This window comes from Gopherus evgoodei, chromosome 6 (assembly GCF_007399415.2).
Source record: "Gopherus evgoodei ecotype Sinaloan lineage chromosome 6, rGopEvg1_v1.p, whole genome shotgun sequence".
NCBI classification, from domain to species: Eukaryota; Metazoa; Chordata; order Testudines; family Testudinidae; genus Gopherus; species Gopherus evgoodei.
This window is the reverse complement of record NC_044327.1, coordinates 11,721,810-11,737,876: the sequence shown is the minus strand read 5'-3', so window position 1 is coordinate 11,737,876 and position 16,067 is coordinate 11,721,810. Positions and strand designations below refer to the sequence as shown.

The 16,067-nt window shown below is 41.6% G+C and overlaps 1 protein-coding gene and 1 non-coding gene across 2 annotated transcripts in view; one reads left to right on the top strand and one right to left on the bottom strand.

Moving 5' to 3' along the window:
- Window positions 1-16,067, top strand: part of DCAF10 (DDB1 and CUL4 associated factor 10) — a 31,246-nt gene that overhangs the window by 8,970 nt on the left and 6,209 nt on the right. Inside the window, exons 3-6 of the mRNA XM_030566268.1 lie at window positions 3,244-3,441; window positions 3,922-4,124; window positions 6,816-6,926; window positions 11,512-11,657. Of these exons, the coding sequence (XP_030422128.1) occupies window positions 3,244-3,441; window positions 3,922-4,124; window positions 6,816-6,926; window positions 11,512-11,657 (658 nt within the window). The remainder of the gene's footprint in view (window positions 1-3,243; window positions 3,442-3,921; window positions 4,125-6,815; window positions 6,927-11,511; window positions 11,658-16,067) is intronic.
- TRNAA-CGC lies at window positions 15,769-15,840 on the bottom strand. Its single transcript has one exon. It is a non-coding gene; the product is annotated as a tRNA-Ala (tRNA).

Below are 16,067 nucleotides of genomic sequence, written 5' to 3'. Positions count from 1 at the left end.
TGGGTGAAGTTGTTTATCTTAAGCATTTGCAGGATCCAGACCTTCGCTTTCAATATTCTGTTTTTTGCCTCCAGCAGTTTCGTGACATTGCAGTGACATTTAGTAAAACAGTACTTATAAATTAGTTCACTTTAAATTTTAATCTAAAGTTGCAGTAGCACAAATTTTTAGTTTTTCAAAGCCTCAGACCTGATTTAAATCAATGACTTTTTAGAAAAAAATCCAGTGGCTTAAATCACCTTGACTTTATATTATTGCACCCTGAGAATAACTAAATATTTAATTGCCATGTTCACTGTTCAGTCCAGCCTGTGCACTGAGTGAGGCAGGGGTCCTGTGCAGGAAAAGTGTGCTGATGTCATTAAAGACTTAACATAATTCAGATGACCAAAGGGGTGGAGTTCCAGCTGGGCAGGCATGCCATGGCTCTTGAGTGCTTCACTGCACAACTCGATCTTTTAGTGCAGACTTTTTGGTATGGAATTATTTAAGATTTTAAATTTCTTTTTGTAGAGGGAAGTGATAAGGAGGGGACGAAATTGTAGGACCAAATAGGGAGAGGTTGGAGGAAGATGGGGAGAAAGTCCAAGACACTAGAAGAGTGAGGTTAGCAGAAGTTAGTTATTAGTCCTGACCTCCTATGATGAAATCCTAAGAGCAAATTGCACAAGTCTGTCTCACTCCTGTTACCGTTTTTTAAAATCTGTGTTCAGTCCTGTACAGAGCTCCCTCTGCTGGCTCTTGTAGCCACTGTGAGCAATATTCCCAGAGCTGTACTGGCTTCATGCTGGTGCCTGCAGCAGGCAGTGGAGGAAACTACAGGCAAAACCCGTAGGGACTGAAGTGTTTGCATTCAAGATTCTGGGAATCTTACGAACACTCTGGATAAATAAAAAGAAACCAACCCAAAACCTCTGTAGTGTCTTTAAACATTTTCATGAGTCGCAGTAAAAAGGAAATAATAAGCTAGGAGGATAAGTGATATTTCACTATATCATGATCAGCTCTTCACTGAACTAACTCTCCGGTATTGTTGAAAGCCATCCTTATAAGCTTCTCTGCCAATTTTGGGCCAGATTTTCAGAAATTCTTGTAATCAACATAGTAATGCAATTACCCTGGGTGTCAGAGTACAAACCGCTCAGATTTAGCGCTTCTGAAAATTTGACTACCATTAACTTTCTTCAGTCACCAAAACTTTGAAACAATCTGCTTTGTCAGTAATATTAATAGGTCACAATGAGGTGAGGTCTCCTTGTGCTTGGGTCAAAATCCCTTACTAATTTACCTGGCTATTTAAGTGACAGTGGTGTGCTTTATAAAACCCCAAGGAGTTTGTGACTTAGTCAGAAAATATTTCAGACATAAAATGCACTGGCTAGCCCAGCGAGGTGAGTCCCTTTTACACTGGGACAGAGTTTAATAATGGGCTCATATTGGTAGGCTTCACAGAAAATGTGTTCTGTTTTTTTTAAAGGAGGGATTTGAATGGAGGGAAGCTAGTGATTTTGTCCAGCAGGGATGGAAGGGACAGCATGGGAGGAACAGTCAAAGGAAGTGGTAAGGAGTGAGGGGCAAAAAGAGTAAAGAACAGTACCATTTCATCTCAGTTCAGTGAAACCTACTAGAATCTTGTGCTATCTAAAGCGTGAAGACAAGGATTCCTGTATCTTTCAGCACTCTGCTGACAAAAGTGGAGCTGTTCTGAAACCACAGTGAAGGCTGGAGGTCTAAATTAAGTCTGACAGCTTTGAGAATATCCCTCTAATAAAGAGGCTCCCCAGTCTCTTACTAACAGTGGTCTGAAAGCTGGCTCGTCACGTGATCTTAATTTCTAGCTTCCACCTGCTAAACTGTACTAAAATGCAGTTAAAAATACAGTCAGTCCTTTCCTAGCATCTTCCATGTGAGCAATTGCTTTAGTTGCCACAGGGATGACAGGCTATACAGTACAGTGTTGGGTCCCTCTCTCTCTGAAATCTATCTGTAAGGAAAGAAATTTATTTTACACCCCTGCACAAAAAGTATTTGGTGGCAGGGGGAGATCGATGTCACCAGTGTTACTTGAGACACATTTTGGGCCCCTTTCCTGTTTTAGTGGCAAGCCTCATAAATCAAATAAACACTTACTACACATCTTCCATGGCAGTTTGGCTTGCAGTGGCTTCATTCCGTACGTCTATTAAAAGGCCAGCCATTATGCTGTAATGATGTGGTAGCAAGCAGTGGGACATGGAGGGACTTGGGGGGTGTGGTGTGTCATTGCACTCAAGGCAAATGCACAGCGCTATGGCCATAAGTGCTAATGGATGTATAAACAGACCCATCTCAGATAGGAACAGGGGGTGGCAATACATCTGTGTTTGGCATTGGCATGACCATTACTGGAATGCTGTATCCCACTCTGGTGCCCACAATTCAAGAAGGCTGTTGATAAATTGGAGAGGGTTCAGAGAAGAGCCACAAGAATGATTTACAGAATGGAAAACATCTTGTAGCGAGAGACTCTAAAAGCTCAATCTCTTTTGCTTAGTAAAGAGTAGGTTAAGAGGTGACTCGATTAGTCTGTAACTATCTGTGGGTAACAGAAATTTGATGATGCACTCTTCAGGCTAGCGCACACAGGTATAACAAGATCCAATGGCTGGAAGTTGAAGCTAAACAACTTCAGGCTGGATAGAAGGCGTACATTTTTAACAATGAGGATAATTAAACATTGGAACAACTTATCAAGCATTGGGGTGGATTCTCCATCACTGGAAATCTCTAAAATCAAGTCTAGATGCTTTTCTAGAATATATGGCTGGTTCAAACAGGAATTCATTCAGGAAAGGCCTGTGGCATGTTCAGACTAGGTGATCGCAATGGTCCCTTCTGGCCTGATAATTTATGAAAACCACCAATGGGAGATCCCTAACACAGTCTTTAAGATGTGGTCCATGCTATGAAGTAGTATTGCCCTCCCCTGCTCTATTTCCATAGATCTTGTTAGCTGCTCTCTTTAGTTTGTCCCTGGCGATGGAATATGAAACTGATACTTACATTTTGGCCACAAAAAGAGTGGTAAGATTCACATCACTAAACTGTCTGCTACTACAAACTATCAGTCCTTTGTGTGTAGCTTTATTTTTATAAATCATAATTCCCAATTCAGGGATAACTTAAGTCTGAAACACCTTTGACACACAAGGCAGACAGGACTGTGCTTGCTTTACAATATTTAACTGTCTGTCAACTTCACAGGTTTCTGGATAATCGACTGTTTGCAACTTGCTCTGATGACACTACGATAGCACTTTGGGATCTGAGAAAGCTAAACACAAAAGTGTGCACTTTACATGGTCACACGAGCTGGGTGAAGAACATTGAATATGACACGAATACCAGACTACTAGTAACATCAGGGTTTGATGGCAATGTGATCATATGGGACACCAACAGGTATGTGAATATGGGTTATGTGTGGTCATTAAATATATGAACTGTGGTAGGCTCTTTTAAAATAGATACATTCATCTTGGATGAAACTCTATTGCTCTGAATGGAAACTTAATACATTCTTAAATTCTGTCACTGATTGCTCATCAGCCAATGGTGACAATCAAGAATTAGGACTGCCTTATTGGGATGAAGATCTAGCAACTCGAAGGAGGCTATGTAGGTCAGATTGAAACAAAGCTGAAAATGTGCTATATCAATCTAGAAATACAAGTGTGCACGTTGCAGTTTCCCACCTCCCATTTAAAGTCTAGTTTAAATGAGATCCAAAAGAGAGTGTACAAATGGTGAATGAGTCAGTAGGACACAGAGTGCTCAGCACTTTGAAAATCAGCTCATGTGTTTATGAATTGACCTGTGACTTTAAGCTCCTGTTTTTGTCAATCTTGGCCTTAATCATCTCTCTCATTTTGCACTGTCCAGGTGCACCGAAGAAGGATGTCCTCACAAGAAGTTTTTTCACACCCGTTTTCTCATGCGGATGAGACTGACACCAGACTGTTCAAAAATGTTGATCTCCACCTCCTCTGGATATCTTCTGATTTTGCACGATCTTGATTTAACCAAGTCCTTAGAGGTTGGCAGCTATCCAATATTAAGAGCCAGAAGAACTACGTCAAGTTCAGGTGAATTCTTGTTAGTAAAAATCTGTACACTGTGATCCGTTTGATAGAGGTATTTGTATACTGTTCCCTTAGGCCTGGTCTACGCTGCAGGGGGGGGATTGACCTAAGATACGCAACTTCTGCTACGAGAATAGTGTAGCTGAAGTCGATGTATCTTAAGTTGACTTACCTCGGGTCCTCACTGCGAGGGGCTGTCTGCCGCTGCTCCCCTGTCAACTCCGCTTCTGCCTCTCATCTTGGTCGAGTACAGGGGTTGATGGCAGAGTGATCGGGGGATCGATTTATCGCGTCTACACTAGATAACATAAGAACATAACATAAGGGGACAAGGGGATCCAGCAGACGTAGTGTACTTAGATTTCCAGAAAGCCTTTGACAAGGTCCCTCCCCAAAGATTGTTACGTAAATTAAGCTGTCATGGGATAAAAGGGAAGGTCCTTTCATGGATTGAGAATTGGTTAAAAGACAGGGAACAAAGGGTAGGAATAAATGGTAAATTCTCAGAATGGAGAGGGGTAGCTAGTGGTGTTCCCCAAGGGTCAGTCCTAGGACCAATCTTATTCAATTTATTCATAAATGATCTGGAGAAAGGGGTAAACAGTGAGGTGGTAAAGTTTGCAGATGATACTAAACTACTCAAGATAGTTAAGACCAAAGCAGATTGTGAAGAACTTCAAAAAGATCTCACAAAACTAAGTGACTGGGCAACAAAATGGCAAATGAAATTTAATGTGGATAAATGTAAAGTAATGCACATTGGAAAAAATAACCCCAACTATACATACAATATGATGGGGGCTAATTTAGCTACGAGTCAGGAAAAAGATCTTGGAGTCATCGTGGATAGTTCTCTGAAGATGTCCATGCAGTGTGTAGAGGCGGTCAAAAAAGGAAACAGGATGTTAGGAATCATTAAAAAGGGAATAGAGAATAAGACTGAGAATATATTATTGCCCTTATGTAAATCCATGGTACGCCCACATCTCGAATACTGTGTACAGATGTGGTCTCACCTCAGAGAAGAGATTCTAGCACTAGAAAAAGGCAACTAAAATGATTAGAGGTTTGGAGAGGGTCCCATATGAGGAAAGATTAAAGAGGCTAGGACTCTTCAGCTTGGAAAAGAGGAGACTAAGAGGGGATATGATAGAGGTCTATAAAATCATGAGTGATGTGGAGAAAGTGGATAAGGAAAAGTTATTTACTTATTCTCATAATACAAGAACTAGGGGTCACCAAATGAAATTAATAGGCAGCAGGTTTAAAACAAATAAAAGGAAGTTCTTCACACAGCGCACAGTCAACTTGTGGAAATCCTTGCCGTAGGAGGTTGTGAAGGCTGGACTATAACAATGTTTAAAAGAGAACTGGATAAATTCATGGTGGCTAAGTCCATAAATGGCTATTAGCCAGGATGGGTAAGGAATGGTGTCCCTAGCTTCTGTTCGTCAGAGGATGGAGGTGGATGGCAGGAGAGAGATCACTTGATCGTTGCCTGTTAGGTTCACTCTCTTTGGGGCACCTGGCATTGGCCACTGTCGGTAGACAGATAGTGGGCTAGATGGACCTTTGGTCTGACCCAGTACGGCTGTTCTTATGTTCTTATATAGATGGCACTAGATGAGTCAAACAACAGTTTTCTACTGCCCCTTGCGGAGGCGGCTTGCCAGTGCTGATGGGGAATCCCTCCCGTTGGTGTAGGTAATGGCTACTCTGAAGTGTTGCTAGCATTTGAAGTGTAGGTAAGCCTTGATAGAATACCACCAGAGTGCTCAAACGTGAAATAACTCATGTGGGAGACTATTTCCTATTGGTCTGTAACATGGGTGCTGTGGAATACTTAGTAGCAGGATCCAGAGAACTCAGCAACAGGAAATCGTGTGGTTCGTGGTTCATTTCGCCACATTGCAAGAACTTAATAAAATAGTCCCAAGAATTACTCTGCACCTCCCTTCCTGTTTGGTGTCAAGTCTCTTTTGTCTTAGCAGAGTTACTGTAGGCTGCCCAGTGATCAAGACAAGGTAACATGCAGTGCTGCTTTGAAAAGGGACTTTATAAATAGCATAATGGGACTTCACGTTCTTGCCTAGAAAATCTGCTGTAGTTATTAGTGTATGGAGCAGATTTTTTCTGATTGCGATCTGCCATTCATGCAGACCCTGAATCCAAGTTGAATTTTGTTGTTTGACTCATCAGCCCCAGTGGCAATGATGCTGCAGGTCAGGCCCTGACCTGAGTTACACCTGTGCAGTCTCTGTCTAAATGGAGCTGCACAGGTGTGACTGAGGGACCTTTCAGCATCCATTACTGCAGAAGTATGAGCAGGAGAGAACCCAACTCCTGATTCTTAGACCCCAGGTTGAGTTTGTTGTGCTGGCAGTTAGTTTACTTGTATCAGACGCAAACATGGACCCATAATGGTACTTCTAGGGTTGTTTTTCAGAGCAGAGCCACACTTCAAATTGAAAAGAGTGCACTGAACACTAGCTCAATTTGGGTTAGAATTAGTGGTTTGGTGCTCAGTTGTTTGTGGTTTAAGGCCTTTCTTGGGAAAGCGCTGTCTTCTTTAGAGAGACGTATTTGATTAGGCCTGTGCTAGTCTACATTCACAGGAGGTTAAAATGAGATGCATACAAAGCAAAAGAGCTTATCCCATCTGTCAGATTTACATGGCTGCTACTCTGGTTTCAGACACAACAGCTACCAGTTCATCTGGTCCTAGAGCTGTGGGTTCACCATGTCACCAGAATGATTCCAGTCCATTGTCCGAGAAACACATGTCACGACCCTCCCAGCGAGAAGGTATGTTAAGACTAGAATAAAACGCATAGGTTCTTATGTGTGAGTGGGTCCAGTGTGTAGCCAAAATGTAAAAGTGAATAAATAGTGTGTACTTTTTTAAGTTTTATATACTTTCCTACCTCTTATTGCTTAGGCTATTTTAAAAATCTCACTAGGTTTTCCACAAATTCAGTACTATATCATCACAGTATATAGAATGGTGATGTCCGGAGTTCTAATTTTGTTGCTTTCAGATTTCAAAAGAGAAACAAGACGCTTGTTTTACATTAATGCATAATATGTGGACAAATAGATGAAAGTCCAGAGGGGAGAGACTAAAGAAAGAGGTTTAGAAAACATGACGTATAAGGAAAGGTTGAAAGAATTGGCATGTTTAGCCTAGAGAAAAGGCTGAGGGAGAACAGAAGTCTTCAAGTATGTAAAAGGTTGTTGTCATGGTATAATTCCCCACTCTGAACCTTAGCGTCCAAAAGATGGAGTACCAGCATGAATTCCTCTAAGCTCAATTACCAGCTTAGAACCTGTAGTGCTGCCACCAACCAGGAATTCCAGTGCCTGGTACACTCTGGCCCCCACAAAACCTTGCCCGGGGACCCCCAAGACCCAGACCCTCTGGATCTTAACACAAGGAAAGTAAACCCTTTCCCTCACCGTTGCCTCTCCCAGGCTTCCCCTCCCTGGGTTACCCTGGAAGATCACTGTGTGATTCAAACTCCTTGAATCACAAAACAGAGAGGACAATTCTCCTTCCTTCCTCCTTCTCTTTCCCCCTCCCAGACTCTTCCTGAGAGAAAGTAATCCTGGCACAGAGAGAAATCAGACTCTCTCTCCCTATTCCCTCATTTCTCCCCACCAATTCCCTGGTGAATCCAGACCCAGTCCCCTGGGGTCTCACTAGAATAAAAAAAAAATTAGATTCTTAAAGAAAAGGTTTTAATTAAAGAAAGAAAAAACAGTAAAAATTATCTTTGTAAATTTAAAAAAAATGGAATAGGTACAGGGTCTTTCAGCTACAGACACTGGGAACACCCTCCCAGCCTAAGTATACAAGTACAAATTAAAATCTTTTCAGCAAAATACCAATTTGAACTCCTTTCAGCCAAATGCACATTTGAACTCCTTCCAACCAAATACACATTTTCAAATAAAGAAAACAAACATAAGCCTAATTCGCTTTATCTAGCTAGTACTCACTATTCTGAATCTATAAGAACTTGTATCGGGGAGATTGGAGAGAAACCTGGTTGCATGTCTGGTCCCTCTGAGCCCCCAGAGTGAACAACAACCAAAACTAACAGCACAGCACAAAAACTTCCCTTCCTCAAGATTTGAAAGTATCCTGTCCTCTGATTGGTCCTCTGGTCAGGTGACAGCCAGGCTTACTGAACTTGTTAACCCTTTACAGTCAAAGAGATATAAAGTACTTCTGTGCTATTAACTTTTCTTATCTGTTTATGACAGTTGTTATACAGATCAGTTGTTCTCCACTGAAGGAAAGACAAGAAGTAATTGACTTAATCTACAGCAAGGAAGATTTAGGTTAGACATTAGGAAAAACTTCCTGACTCTAAGGATATGCAAGCACTGGAACCAAGGGAGGTCATCGAATTCCAGTCTTTGGGGATTTTTAAGAAGGTCAGCAAAAACGTGTCAGGGATGATCTGCCTCAGTGCAGGGGACTGGACTAGATGACAGATCGAGGTCCCTTCCAGTCCTTCATTTCTATGATTCTATGACATAAGCACCTTTATGCATATGATGAAATCACAATTATTTTTTGATTGTGCATTATTTCTCAGTGCTGCTTATTCATCAGAGTAGTTGGGGCATTTATGCCACAATTGCTAGAGGAAGAAATACAGCTTCTGTTAGTAAATGGAAGCAATTTTGAAAGAGTTTACACTTGGAAAAGTGATGGTGTAAAAATAACACCACCTTACTCAGTAGAACTACTCCACGCTGCTTGTATGTTCAGTTTCTTCTGTTTGCTTTAGTGATGGGGAAAAAAAAATTTACTGCTTCTCTTAACTGTGCTGAGCCAACCCGGTGAATTGAGACAGATTCTATTCGTCCTTGGGCATCAACAGACTTGGCCATGAAATTCCAGTTACAGAGCAAGTTGTAGACCTCTACAAACCTATTAGAGTGGGAGAGACATAGGGTGGCTTCATGCTTCGCACACTGGACTGGGATTCAGAAGAGTCACTGCTCTGCCAGAGACATTGTGTGACCTTGGGCAAGTCACTAAATCTTTGTGTGTAGGACAGGAGGGCCATGAGAGGTCATCTAGTCCAGCCTCCTTTCTCCATTCCCATCCTACACTGAGGCAGAACCAGGTATCCCTGACAGGTATTTGTCCAACCTGCTCTTAAAACCTCCCATGATGGGGATTCCACAGCTTCCCTTGGTAACCTATGCCAGTGCTTAATTATCTTTAATTAGAAAGTTTCTCCTAATACAGTATCTAACCTAAATCATCTTTGCTGCAGGTTAAGCCCATTACTTCTTGTCCTAACTTCAGTGGACGTGGAGAACAATTGACACTGTCCTCTCTGTAACACTCTTCAGACGTGTTACAGGTTATCATCAGGTCACCCTTCAGTCTCCTTGACTCATGACTAAACATGCCCTGTTTTCTACCCTTTCCTCAGGTTTTCTAAGCCTTTGATCATTTTTGTTGCTGTCCTCTGAACTATCTCCATTTTGTCCATATCTTTCTTAATAGGTGGTGACTAGAATTGGATGCAGTGAGGCCTCCCCAGTGCCAAGTAGAGGGGACAGTCTTCTCCTGTGTCTTACAAAACTCCTGTTGTTGCACCCCAGAATGATAGTAGCCTTTTTCACAACTGTATCAATTGCTTACTCATATTCACTTTGTGATCCACTGTAATCCCTGATCCCTTTCAGCGGTACTGCCATCTAGACAGTTATTCCACATTTTGTATTCATGCATTTGACTTTTTTCCCTAAATGTAGGATTTTTTTACTTCATTGAATTTCATCTTGTTGCTTTCAGACCAATTCTTGAATTTGTCAAGGTCATTTTGAATTCTAATCCTGTCCTCCAAAGTGCTTACAACCGCTTCCAGCTCGGTGTTATCTGCGAATTTTATAAGCATGCTCGCCACTCCATGATCCAAGACATTAATGAAAATGTTGAATAGTACCAGACCTAGGACTGACCTCTCTGGAATCCCATTAGTTACCCCCCAACTTGACAGAGCAGTTATCAGTGGTTTGCGTTGAGTATGGTCTTTCAAACAGTTATGCATGCACCTTATAATAAATTCATCTAGACTACATTTCCCTAGTTTGCTTATGAGAATGTTATGTGGGATGGTATCAAAAGCCTTGCTGAAATCAAGATACACCATGTCTGCTCCTTATCTCTATCTAGTAGGCCAGTTATCCTATTGTGAAAGGAGATTAGGCTGGTTTGGCATGATTTGTTTTTGACAAATCCGTATTAGCTGTTACTTATTACCCTGTTATCCTCTAGGTGTTTACGAATGGATTGTTTAATAATTTGTTCCATTATCTTTCCATATATCAGTTCACCTGTAAAATAGGGATAGTGTTGAGGATAAAGTCTCTAATGACTGTCCAGTGCTCAGATGTTATGGTGATGTGAGGGTTGGTTATACGAGTACCTAAATGTGAGGGCAGAATCTTCCTGCAGAACCTTTATTAGTGGTGATCAACAAAAGGGAAAGAACCCAGCTTAAGATTCAGATCCCAGGGTGAGTTTGCACAACTCGCAATAATATAAACATTGTTTACTTGTGAACTGAGCAAGGTTGATACAGGAAGTCACTCCTTCCAATGCCCATTTTAGTGTTACTATGGAACTGTGCTCTTTAAAAATATCTTTCAGTGACAAGGAAAAGCTGAATGTGTGTGTGATATCCTCTGTCTTTGCACATGCATATTAATGTCATCTGAGCTGGGTTCACACAGACTTCTTAAAAGATAGATTGTCAGAGCAGAATCAGGACTCTGATGTTCTCTTGCTGTTCTGCCACTGACTAATTGTGCCCTTCAGCAAGTTACATAATTTCTGCCTCAGTTTACTTATCTGTGGAACTGGTATAAACACTACTTAGGGTGGTAAAGTTTTGTGTTAAAGCACTTAATCTCTTACAGTGTGATGTAAGTTTCAAAAATTTATTTTTCATTTGATTGCGTTTTGCTATGTAGAGTTGGTCAATAGTGGAAAGACATGGGAACTGTTATGTAGTGCTACTGCAGGGGTAGGCAACCTATGGCACGCGTGCCGAAGGCAGCATGTGAGCTGATTTTCAGTGGCACTCTCACTGCCCGGGTCCTGGCCACTGGTCTGGGGGGCTCTGCATTTTAATTTAATTTTAAATGAAGCTTTTTAAACATTTTAAAAACCTTACATACAACAATAGTTTAGTTATATATTATAGACTTAGAGAAAGAGACCTTCTAAAAATGTTAAAATGTATTACTGCCACGCAAAATCTTAAATTAGAGTGAATAAATGAAGACTCGGCACAGCACTCCTGAAAGGTTGCCGACCCCTGTGCTACAGTGTGACTTATGGTTGGTATCTCTCTCCTAGGTGGATCTCCACGAAATAGTCTTGAGGTTTTAACACCAGAAGTTCCTGGAGAAAGGGACCGTGGTAATTGCATTACATCGCTGCAGCTCCATCCCAAAGGATGGGCTACTCTTCTTCGGTGCTCAAGTAATACAGATGACCAGGAGGTAAAACAAACAAATAAAAACCATGGCACATACTTAAAAACTGAGCACTTAGAATAAGAAGTGTAAAATCCTAGAACTGCAGATCAAATTCCTTAATTGCAAGTGAACATGGATTTTGCATCTCCATGATTGACAGTGGATTGACTTTTTTTCTAATTACACTACACTGTTTTGGATTGAATTAGAAAAGGGTGACTCGTTGGTATTCAATTTATGCCATTTGCCTAACCTTTGCATTTGGTATCTTTGGGAATGATAGGAAGCTAATAGTAATGTGGGGAATCACCTGCTTTTCCTGACCACCATAGCATGCCTGTCTCCGGGAGATTTGCAGTTTGAATGTTTGTCCCATTCCATTTGTCGCCTGGCATGCAGGTGAGCGCAGTGATTGGATAGGCAGCCTGCATTTCAGTCTGAATGTGACCAGTAAGGACACAATTAAGAAAGAGGAGTTTGAGTTGAGAATTTCTCAGTCTGACAGTCTGGAAGAAAAAGTGTACAAGGACTTCAGGCTGTGCTATCATCATTATGAGTAGCCTGCCATGATGTGCAGTAGGTCAACAAACGCTGCATCTGAGTGCCCCAAAGGGCTTCAACTGAGCCACTTAAAGTCAGGCAAAGGTGAACTGTGAAAACACTTGGGGCCAGGAAAAAATGTGCTGTCCTTGGGTGAGATAGCAAACAGGGCAATGGTACATATCCAGAATTATCAAGTGTTCTTAAGTCAGATCATAGCATGCCACGTCTTCTTGCCATTCCTGATATTTTGCAGGGAAGAAGCATGTGCTAGCAAGTTGAATCACTGACAGACATTACATGTGTGCTTCATGCAGGACGCCAGGAACTTGACACCACAGACCAGGATGACCAAGATTTGTTTTCAAATGCAGGTTTTGCCTTCAGGCTTTTGGTGGAGAAAACCACTCCTGCAAATCCAGAGGCTTGTCTAAACATGCTGAGAGCCTTCAGATTGCACCATTGTTCTGAATAATTGTACGGACATTAAAACCTTAAGGAGTGTTCATAGTAGCATGGGGTGTTTTATATACGTGATACAGCTTTGTATTCACAGTACTTGGCTAAGCCAACAGTCTGTAGCAAATGTGATTCCTTACCAGTAGAAAATGTGTTGGATGTCCTAAGTGCTTGACAACAGCAGTTCCTAAATATGAGAGTATATGCCTGTTGGAGGTTATCAAGAGATCTTAATTATCTGTGTATAAGAGAGAGGCTTGTGTGCGCTGCTCTAAGAAATCTGATGTTATACTGCTGGCTCATTAGCAGAATATCTGTGGATCAGTGAATACCCTGCTGGAGAGACATTGGTGGCAGTGTTTTCATACCAAGATGAAAACTTCTGTCATAGGGTTTAGGGCCCGAAAGGGAGCAGTAGATCTCCAGTATATCACAGGCCATTAAACTATTAACCAGTTACCCCTGTGTTGGGCCTGATAACTTGTGTTTAGCTAAAGCAGATCTTCCAGAAATGCATCCAGTGCAGAACATGCAGAGCTATCATTTGTGAGTCACAGATTCCATCCTCTAGCAACCTTTTCCATCTTTGAAATGGTGAAAATAAAATTGTTCCTGAAATCTCCTTGCTATTGCAGGGTTGGGCTGGAGCTTGCCTGAGTAGTGTGCTAGGAGACCGAGGCACACATTCAGGTCACTTTCTAAGAACAAAAAGGCTAATTTTTAATAACACTTGCCAGTGATAAACCAGTATTGTTTAGCTCCATCTGCCACGTTTTGCATTGGAATGGCTTTGTTCCATACCAAAGCAACTGTCATGTTCTGCAAGTGTCTTGCAAAGTAATTACTGGAAGCTTGGCAGACTTACACTGAGATGGATAATGACTAGTCTATGAATTGACAATCAAACCATTGTAAGATACATTGTGTTACTTCACACTAAGAAGTGCTTTCTGAAAATGCAGAGTTTCCTTGGCTTATTCAGTGTGAGTGGCCTTATTGTAACTTTTGCAAGAAACCAGTTTCTAACTAGGACAGGTGGCTGCCTCATTCTTTCCTGTGGACATTTACATAAAGAATTGGACTCCGATACATACATTATGACTTTCCTCGAAAAATTGTTACAGGTTGCTTTCCCAGCTTCGCTCCACACATCTCATTACATGGCAGCTGGAAATCTTGAACTTTCGTCCAAGCTTAAGTCACAGTGGTGTAAACTCCAACTTGTTATAAGCTTAAAAAAATCCCAAAAACCTCACCACCCTTAGGTGCTTATGCTGCAAATTAAAATTCTCTACTGCTGGCTAGTCAGGACAAGCAGAATACAGAGCTGCCCATAATGGACAAACATTAGTAACTTCGAGTGAGCTCCCATACAATGCAGTCAGAAGTGCCTAGATACAGGATTGCCTTTTCTTATCTATATGGGGCAAAGAAACTACCAAAATAAACGGATGTTTATTGGATAAGCATAAGAGATTGAAAGGCTTTTCCAAAAGGTTTTGATGATGCAGCAGGTAGCTTAGTTACAAAAGAAGTTGGTAATGATACAACCCATATATGAGGCTTCATGGATAGATTCATTGACTCGGGTCAGTTCAGTATAGTGAATTGTTCCTCTTACCTGTTTGCTAAATAACTAAAGGCAGCTTCTACATCCTCTGCAAAGGTACAGCCAGCTTCCTTTCTGAATGGTCTTGTGGGTGCTTCAGTAGATTAGTCTTGAGACTAATGAATGGAGTATCCTTCTCATTGTTTTCAGAGGGGTGCTGAGCTCTGACCACCTGTTAAAGCATAACCTTTTCCTCACAGTTTCATGAGTAGGATACAAAACTTTGCCAGATTAAGATATAGGATTTAATGTTGTTGTTTTTTTACAAATATTGGCATCTTTAAAGCTAGCATCTTGCATTGTGTTTTCCTGTCTTACAGCACTTCAAAGAATTGTTGCAAAAAGTGAAATTCACTTTCTAAATTTAAAGACTTATGTTGTGTGCTACAAAATTGCATTTAAATAGAGGTGATTTCAGAGCATTGGTAAAATTTTTGCAGTGTTTTGCATTAATATCTGATTTATATTCACAATTTAACCCTCAGTCCTGCAAAAATGTAAGTACATGCAGGGCCGGCTTTAGGCCTATTCCACCAATTCCCCCGAATCGGGCCCCGCTCCTAAGAGGGCCCTGCACCCAGTGAGAATCCCTTCCCTGGCTAGAGGCACTTTTTTTATTTTTACTCACCTGGCGGCGCTCTGGGTCTTCAGCGGCACTTCGGCAGTGGGTCTTTCACTTGTTCTGGGTCTTCGGCGGCACTTTGGTGGTGGGTCCTTCAGTGCTGCTGAAGACCTGGAGTGAGTGAAGGACCTGCCGCTGAAGTTCTGCCAAAGACTTGGAGCACTGCCTGGTGAGTACAAGCCCCATGTGTTTTTTTTATGTGTTTTTTTTTGTTTGTTTGTTTGTTTTTTTTAGTCATCCCTGCTGGGGCCCCATCGAAACTGTTCGAATTGGGCCCCACACCTCCTAAAGCCGGCCCTGAGTACATGCTTCACTTTAACCACAAGTAGTGCCATTTGAGTTCAGTGAGATTGCTCATGTGAGTAAAGTCGCATGGGCATGTCTTTTCAGAATCAATACCTTAAACGTGAATTGAAGTGACCTGTTTAGTAGCCCAACAAATACAAAAAGTACAACCTTGTCCTCTCCTTAACTTTAACCCAAGTGCCAGAGCGGTTTTCTCTCTAGTTACTTGTTCAGCAGAAGTTTGAGACGTACTCAGTATGAATGAATGCCTTTTCATAGGGTACAGTTCTAGATTGCCACCATTTGGATTACTGTTGGCTGGAACTAATGTACATATCGACATACTGCCAGTGATCTTCCTACAAAAGCTTTCTCTTTTCTTCTAAGTGTTTTTTCCAATTTGTGTTGAGGTTGAAATTCCAGTGTCTAATCATAGAATATCAGGGTTGGAAGGGACCTCAGGAGGTCATCTAGTCCAACCCCCTGCTCAAAGCAGGGCCAATCCCCAGACAGATTTTTACCCCAGTTCTCTAAATGGCCCCCTCAAGGATTGAACTTGCATCCCTGGGTTTAGCAGGCCAATGCTCAAACCACTGAGTATCCCTCCCCACTAAAGAACCTGGAAATGCTGGGGATTGAACCCAGGGCCTCATACATGCGAAGCATGCACTCTACCACTGAGCTACGTCCTCAGATGAGTCACTGTATCACAGTTCCAGTAGACGCTCTATTTCCTTGAGTGTTTCCTATGCTGCAGCAGGTGCATCTTCTCTTCTATACAGCAGCCCGGCATTTTACTTCCTCCAGTTAAATCAGATGTTGTATTTTGAATGATTTATTTTAGCAACAACACATCTGCTTCTGCACTGAGAGAAATCCTGTGTCAATTTTACCTATTCAGTTTAAAAGGGGGAAATGG